Here is an 8,203-nt window from a genome sequence, read left to right on the forward strand (position 1 = left end):
GGTGTACAATCTCTTCTTCTGCTACTTCATTTGTTGCATACATAGATCATAGAATATCAGGGTTGGAAGGGACCTCAGGAGGTCATCTAGTTCAACCCCCTGCTCAGAGCAAGACCAATCCCCAACTATTTTTTTTGCCCCAGATCCCTAAGTGGCCCCCTCAAGGATTGAGCTCACAACTTGGTTTATCAGGCCAATGCTCTGAGCTACCCCTCCTACTAAATTATGTATATTTCTTATTTTATATTGTAATTTCATAGCTTTTTATTTAGGCTACACATTTTTTATGACACATTTCAGTGATGATCTTCATTCGGACAAGCTTACTGCCAAAATCAAAGGACGGGTCTATACTATCCTTGGTCGTTGCTGCCCTTCTGTGTTAGCGTCCTTGGCACGAACACCACTGGGGGTGCGGGGTGAGAATCCCACCCAGTGCCCCGATCTCCCAGTGCCCCAATCCAGACGGGGCCTCAGGGCCCTCAGCTCTGGAGCCAGGTGCGGATTCAGCCCCCAGGTCCATGTCCCCAGGAAAGGGGCCGATCACCACGTCTAAGCCGGTGCTGCATCCTCAGGCTCTGGGCTCCTCTGGTCGGACGTCCTGGTAGCCCCTGGAAGGAGAAGCAGAGGGGATGGGTTAGGGGGTGCAACGGCCCCACCCCCACCCCAGAGAGGGAGAGGACTCACCTGCGCATTCTCCACCACAGCACCACGGCCACGGTGGCTACAGCCAGAGCCCCCAGGGTGATGCCCACAGCCAGGCCGGGGCCCCAGGGCCTACTGTGCCCTGTAACACACAGGGGTGATGCGCTGGGAACGGGCGCAGGAGTTTGGACCATGTTCCCAAGGTCTCCCCTGCAGTCCCCCCATCTCCTTACCCTGGCCCACTGCCATCTGCCCTGCCACACCCCACCGCTGTTCCTCAGCCTCCCCCTCAGTCCCCCCTGCTGCCCCCACCCGACCCACTGCCCTCAGCTGTCCCCTACCCTAACCTTGTTCCCCGAGTCTCCACCACAGTCCTGCCTCCTTTTCCTACCCCAACCCAGTGTCCTCAGCCCTGTCCTACCCCAGTCCTGTTCCCTCGGCCTCCACAACTATTCACGCTGCTGCCCCCACCCGACCCACTGCCCTCAGCCTCCCCACCCTGACCCTGTTCCCTCAGCCTCCCCCTCAGTCCCCCCTGCTGCCCCCACCCGACCCACTGCCCTCAGCCCCCCACCCAGCCCTCTTCCCCAAGCCTCTTCTGCAGTCCTCCCTGCTCCCCCAACCTGACCCACTGCCCTCAGCCCCCCACCCAGCCCTGTTCCCTCTGCCTTCCTCATTGTCCCACCCCCACTGTTCGCAGATGCTCCTACCCTAACCCTTTTCCCTCATTGTCCTCCATCATCCCACCCTCACTGCTCCCCCCACATTCCCACCCCCTCAGACTTCCTGCACACCAGTCCTTGTCCCTGCTGTCCGATTGCCTCTGGACTCCTGCCTCTCTCCCCAATCCCCCCAGCCCTGCCCCATTGTCTCCCCTCTGCCACACTCCATACAGCTCTCTTCACCCCATCCCATTACCTCTCCCCTCAGCCCCCACCCTGCTCCTCCTGTGCCAGTCCTGTCCCATTCCCCTCAGCTCCTCCACCCTGCTCCCCCGATCCATCCCCACACACCCCACACACCCCACACACCCGCTCTGCCTTCCTCTCCCCAGTCCCACTGCCTGGACCCTGCCCTGCTTGAGATGTGCAGGAAAAGCCCCCAGAGACCACGACCCTCCCGCCCGGGGACGTGCACCTACCCCAGGGGATCAGCAGGCTCCGGCCCCCCAGGCTGCTGTGCTGCACCCGGCAGGCGTAGCTGTGCCCGGAGCCCGGCCCCACGGCCAGGGAGCTGCGCAGCTGGTAGGTCAGGTCCGCGTTGGGCAGGATCCCGCTGGAGTTCAGCCGCCCGCCCGGCCCCACCTCCTCCCCGTCCTGCAGCCAGGCCACGTGGATGGGCCGGGGGTAGAAACCGGTGACCCGGCAAACCAGCAGTACCGGCGCGGGGGTCCCGGCTGGGGGAGCCGCTCGGGCAAACACCACGGCGACCGGCCGCTCTGAGACAGGAGGAGAGAGACGGGGCGGGGGAGAGGGGACGATTCAGTCTGAGCCTCAGGGACTCACTAGCCAAACCCAGCTCCATTCCCCGGGGTCAGGCATTGGCCCCGCTGTCCTGGCCAGACCCCAATACCACAGTTACCATTGCTGATGGAATCCCCCTTCACTTCCTGTCTTAAACTGCTGTGCGGTGCGGCTGTGAAATCACTACTGCGCTCCAGCCCAGATAGAGCTGCATTTGTACACAAGACAAGGGGTCCCTGTTTAAAAAGCCCACCCCAGAAGTGGCTGCATCTCAGCGAGCAGGGAGCGGTGTCCAGCCTCACCTTGTCTCGCCAGAGACTCTCTCCCGTACTGGGCAAAGCTCTTGAGCTCATTGACACACGTTGTTCTCAGGAGAAACTGAGCCATGGCAATCGTGCTCTTATCCTGGTTAAGAAAATCCCGTGAGTTGAGGGCCAGCTTACGCCAGTGCTGAGCGACCCAGGTGCCAACGTCCACATTGAAGCTGATGAAATCCTCCCCGTTCACCGCGGCGTCACAGAACTGCCGTGAGGTGCCGTTGGGGTGGAGCTCGCAGCCGATGGAGGCCTGGATGACAAAGGGGTCTGGAACAAGAACGGCAGGGCAATGAGGATTGGCCATTAGGAGGTCACCGGGGGCCAGAGGTAGGGGGCAGAAATAGAAAGATGGGGGAATAAAGACATAATGTCAGGTGGAATGAGGATGTTTGGCCACAAGATGGCAGCGGGATTGTGGGGCGGTTCTGGATGGAGTTAAGGGCACATTGCGGTTTCTGTTTAGAGCTGATGTTTTCAAAGTGCTCTGAGGTCCACACACATAGTCAGATTGGCTCAGAAATCGCTGCACTATATCGGGGCCTTAGACAGAGGTTGTGGTGCAAATTTGGGGCCCCTTGGTCATGGTTTTTCTGAGATACAGACCCCCACCCAAATCACCTGCCTTTTAAATATTACTTTTCTAAAAAAGTGATTTGTGATGCTCTAGACTAGAGAAAATTATGGCCCCGAGCCTCAATAAACGTAATCCCTGGGCATGACACACCGAGTCGAACACTCACTCAGCCGGAGAGACAGAAACCTCTGAGCCCCAGGAGCATCCGTCTGAGCCTGTCGCCGAGAGGTTCCTGTGGGGGTGAGCTGTGATCGCAGGGCCGGCTGTCACTCTGTCGGGAAACGCACGTGCCCAGGCAGATTGCCTTGAAACTAGCTCTGCCCCAGCAAGGTGCTGGGGACACTTTGTGGTGCAAATTTTGGGGCAGGTCGATAAGGGGTTCCTGAGAAAAAGTCTCGCCCGAGGACCTGCTTTTAGTGCTCCAGACACTGGACTGAGAAGAGCTGTGCTGGGTTCTCTCCCATGCCCTGGTTCAACAAAGGCCTTTGGTAGGGCAGATGGCTGTGAAAAACAGGGTCAGGGGATGTGACACGGGGCTTTTCCCATCTAGTGTGTACAGACTATAATCTGGCCGCAGAGCTGGGGGACTGGCTCAGCAGGGTGGAGAATGGGTAATGGGGCCATTCCCTTCTAGGGCACACCAGCTCCATTCAACCCAAGGGCCAGGAACTGGCTGTCTTGCCCCCAATCCACCCTGTCAGGAGACAAGCAGTTACTGCAGTGAGTGTGTCAGTTCTCAGCTCCCTATTGGGTGTGGGGACCGCTCCATACTCACAGTGCTCTTCTTCATCCTTAGCCACTTTGTTAATAAGAAGGATGAATTTGGACAGATAGTCATGGAGCACTGTCTCCAGGTCCTGCCACTGCTTCGGGGTCAGGCCCTGCTGGGCCCAGGGCTGCAGGAAGCGGATTTTGCAGGTGCTGCAATTCATGGAGTGGGTCTCCAGGTCCCCGAGCAGGGCCATCCCCTGCATGTTCGTAGAACTGGCGTTGTGGAAGACAGTGGTTTTGAGCAGCCGGAGGGTGAGAGACCCTGCGGGGACAGGAGGGGAGGCTGGGGGGAGGGGAGAGGAAACAAGGGGAGGACAAAGCGGGTGAGGAGAGAGATTAAGGCGTCTCAGTCTCGTTAATACTCCCCAGCTCCAGGGTTTCCTGCTGAACCCTAACCTGCCTCCCCCCTCCTCTTGCACCCCAGCCAGGGTCACTAGTGCTAGAGAAGTTCATGGAGGATAGGTCCATCAGTGGCTGTTAGCTGGGATGGGCAGGGATGATGTCCCTAGTCTCTGTTTGCCAGCAGCTGTGAATGAGTGACAGGGGAAGGATCACTTGATGATTCCCTGGTCTGTTCATTCCCTCTGGGGCACCTGGCACTGGCCACTGTTGGCAGACAGGAGACTGGGCTAGATGGACCTTTAGTCTGACCCAATCTGGCCGTTCTTATGTTCTTATGTGGTGCTGCCCCACCCTGGCCTGGCATTATATCAGGCACAAACCCCCCCCAGTAGCAAAAAGGGCAGGGAGGGGGTCCCCACTTACCGGCCAGGGCCCCCCATGCCCAGGGGAGGAGCAGCAGAGGGAGCAGCATCCAGGCAGGGGAAGCGGGATCCCGGCTCTGGCCGGTGTCAGTGCGGTGGGACGAGGGGCCCAGGGTCGCCCACAGGCTGTCAGTTCCTCCCCAGGCCACAAGCCTCGCCACCAACTTCTCTCTTTGTCTGTCTCTGCTCAGCTCTGTGCCCGCAGCTGCCAGCCCCAGCCAATCAGGGCAGAGGGAGTCGGGGAGCGACGGCAGCGCGGGAGAGGGATCCCCGGCGGCAGGGTCAGAACTAGGGCCGGATCCGCACGTAGGCAAACTAGGCCGGGACGCAGGGCTCGCATGCGTGGCCAATGTCCTGCTCCTCACCCTGCCCAGGGGCTCTGCCCACAGCAGCACCCTCGGCCCTGGCACTGCAGCCAAACTTGGCCTAGCGTGGAGGGGCGGTTCGGGGGGATGGAGAGGGAGTCCCCCCCACTCCCGCTGCAGTGACAGGCCTGTGCTGTGGGGCTGGGCCTGGCTGCCCCCAAGTGATAGGGGAGATCAGGGTGAAGAGACAGAGTGGAAGGGAGGGCAGAGCCCCCCCATCTGCCCTCCCTCCCACTCCCCTCCCTTTACCTGCCTGCCCCTCTCTCTCCCAACATCCCTCCCTGCTGACCCCTCCCTCTCCCAATAGACCCTCCCCACCCTCCCATAAGTCCCTCCCCATTGCAATAGCCCCTCCCCTCACTGCTCCTCCATTCCAATGCCCCCACCTGCCGCTCCATCTCCCAATATCCCCTTCCCCTCCCATCACTCATTAGTCCCTCCCTCCCTGCCCTCTTTCCTATTAGCCCTCTCCCACTCTCTGCCCCACCCTCCCGCTCATTAGCCCCTCCCATTCTGTGACCCCGCCCCCTCGTACTGTGTCGCTGTGTGTTAGCGCCATTCGTCGCTGGCTGGTGTCAACCGAGGCAGCAGGAGGGAGTGAGGGAAATGGGTGGGGAGGCAGCATGAGGCGCCAACAGCCTCGGAGAGCACAAGGAGGGAGGGGCCAATTGTAAGCTGAGGGGGTGAGAGGGCCCAGCTGACACCCTGAGTACACTCCCCCCCCGGCAGGTATTAATACATACCCTGGGTTAATTAATAAGTAAAAAGTGAATTTATGAAATACAGAAAGTAGGATTTAAGTGGTTTCAAGTAGTAACAGACAGGACAAAGTGAATTACCAAGTACAATAAAATACAACACGGAAGTCTATGTCTAAAAGAAACTGAATACAGATAAAACCTCACCCTTAGAGTAATTCCAGTAAGCTTCCTTTTACAGACTAGTCTCCTTCTAGCCTGGGTCCAGCAATCACTGATACCCCCTGTAGTTACTGTCCTTTGTTCCAGTTTCTTTCAGGTATCCTTGGGGGTGGAGAGGCTCTCTCTTGAGCCAGCTGAAGACAAAACGGAGGAGTCTCCCAGGGGTTTAAACAGACTTTCTCTTGTGGGTGGAGACCCCTTCCTCTCTCCTATGCAAAGTCCAGCTCCAAGATGGAGTTTTGGAGTCACATGGGCAAGTCACATGTCCATGCATGACTGAGTTTCTTACCAGCCTAGCCACATTCCTGGGAAAGCTCCGATGTGGATTGACATCTTCGAGTTCATTGTTGGCTTAAGTGGTTCTTGATTGAGCACTTAATTTGCACACCGCTTTCTCAAGATGCTGACCAAATGCTTTACCAAGGCTATCAAGCAAGTACACAGCCAATATTCCTAACTTCAAGTACAAAAACGATACGTGCATACAAATAGGATCAATAGATTCAGTAGATCATGACCTTTACATAGATATTTAACATGGCATATGTAGCATAAAACACAGTCTAGTTATGTCCTAGATACATTCATAAGCATATTCCATAAATCATGATGGCGGCAGCGTCACAGGGGGATCCCACTGTGCCGGGGTTTCCCCCACTGAGCCCTGGAGCAGACGCTGCTTTTCCACAGAGAAGCTCCCCATATTCATCCTCAGCAGTCGGGCTCGTCTCTAAAGCCATTTGCTGGGGTCAGGGCAGGTCTGGGGGTTGAGCCTTGTCACCCACAGAGTCCCCTATTTCCTCCAGCGCAGAGTGAGCACACAATTGCTGCCCCACAGCAGGGGGCGCAGTCCCACAGGGTGACCCCCCCCAGCCATCACAACACCCCCCAGAACTGTGTGACAGAGGGAAGGAGGCCAGGGCAGATGCAGCCACAGACAGACCCCACATGTCCTACCGAAGGGAGCCACGCGCCATCACTGTACCCGCCATGGAGCAGGGGCAGCGGGTCCCTGCACTACGAGACAGCAGGAGATCCTGGGGAGCAGCCGCCCAGCCCCCCGAGAGCGCAGAGAGGTGAGTGCGGTGGGTTTCACACCGGTTTGCCGGTGGTGGTTGTGCCGTGGGTGCTCTGCAATGCTGAGGCTGGGGCTTGTCTGCGTTTGCAGAGGGATCTTTGCTGTTTTGTGCCTTTTGGGATGGACATTTGAGCCCTGCGGCAGCACACGAATGACCATCCTGTGCACAGCAGCGTGCTCCGTCCCTGGGCTACTACCAATGACAGCACGACGACACCCGCTGAGTTATTGCCGAAGGTCACTTGTTAGCCCCAGGGCTGGTCAGATTGCGGTTTCTCTCATTTCCTGATATAAGCAGAGTCAGGATGAGCTCTACCCTGAGATCTGGTGGTGAATTATGGCGAGTGTGGAAAAGAACTCCAGGGGCTGATCTTGTTTGCATAGGCACACCCACTCGCCTGGCATGAAACCACAGCAACTCAAAGTGGTTATTTTGGCTGGTGTGGGATCCCCAGTCTTCTCTGTTATTGGGGCAGGAAGAATAAAGTTTTGTTACCCTGATTCTGTGAATCAAGGCCAGTGGAACTGTTGTATGACAGAAGGACTGAGTGAGTCATTCACCATTACCTAGGTAGCATTTGCTTGTCAAGGGGCATGGGTTACAAAACCCAGTGAAGGGAGAGAGGATGGGGACAGGTATTTGTACCTGATGGGATGGGCCCCTCTCTGAGGGGGTTGAAACACCAATTGCACTACCTTCTCTCTCCACTGTTGAATATCAGAGCTAACTTTTGATTCCTTAGGAGTCTAGTTACAGGCTGCTGAGCTGAGTTCACTTTGGGCCAATAGTGCACCAGCACTGGGGCTCCCCTACTACTAGCTGAAATCACTAAGAGCTGAAGCTATTTAAGTGCTGACATCACTGAGGTTGTGTTAACTAGTGGGGGAGCCTGAAGCTACTTAGCTTAGCGGGGGTGAGCTGAGCGTCTCACAGGTCGGTGAGCGGAGCGGCTGGAGGAGCAGCTAGCAGAGCAGAGCCTTGTGGGAGCGGCCCAAGGGACGGCTGGAGCGGAGCGGCGCGGCTCACAGGTCGGGGAGCGGCGCGGCTCACAGGTCGGGGAGCGGAGCGGAGCGGTGCGGCTCACAGGTCGGTGAGCGGAGCGGCTCACAGGTCGGTGAGTGGAGCGGAGCGGAGCAGCTGCCAGAGCAGTTCGTGGGATGGCAGGAGTGGGACTGCGGGTGGAGTGGAGCAGTTCGTGATGAAGGCTGCGGTGGAACCCCACGGAGAAGCAGCCGCTTGGCCTCGGATCATGTAAGGTGCCCCTTAACACCCTGCTCACCTCCCCCCTTTTGAACTCTGGGGCTG

General features: G+C 57.8%; 1 protein-coding gene across 1 annotated transcript; it reads right to left on the bottom strand.

The window, feature by feature from the left end:
- Positions 1-259: 259 nt before the first annotated feature.
- Positions 260-4,619, bottom strand: LOC128845164 (antigen-presenting glycoprotein CD1d-like). Its single transcript, XM_054043543.1, has 6 exons — positions 4,536-4,619; positions 3,775-4,053; positions 2,411-2,692; positions 1,787-2,083; positions 688-787; positions 260-611 (listed from the first exon to the last, which is right to left on the bottom strand). The coding sequence occupies exons 1-6, from the start codon at positions 4,582-4,584 to the stop codon at positions 572-574; spliced, it is 1,047 nt and encodes a 348-aa protein (XP_053899518.1). The 5' UTR covers positions 4,585-4,619; the 3' UTR covers positions 260-571.
- Between the last annotated feature and the right edge of the window lie 3,584 nt (positions 4,620-8,203).

The sequence above is a fragment of the Malaclemys terrapin genome, chromosome 11, assembly GCF_027887155.1.
Source record: "Malaclemys terrapin pileata isolate rMalTer1 chromosome 11, rMalTer1.hap1, whole genome shotgun sequence".
In the NCBI taxonomy this organism is placed as follows: Eukaryota; Metazoa; Chordata; order Testudines; family Emydidae; genus Malaclemys; species Malaclemys terrapin.

Coding starts and splice junctions, on each gene's coding strand:
- LOC128845164 (XM_054043543.1), bottom strand. CDS start 4,584: ATGCTGCTCCCTCTGCTGCTCCTCCCCTGGGCATGGGGGGCCCTGGCC. Junction 2,084..2,410: donor AGAGTCTCTGGCGAGACAAG/GTGAGGCTGGAC, acceptor CTCCTGTCTCAG/AGCGGCCGGTCGCCGTGGTG. Junction 788..1,786: donor GAGCCTGCTGATCCCCTGGG/GTAGGTGCACGT, acceptor TGTGTGTTACAG/GGCACAGTAGGCCCTGGGGC.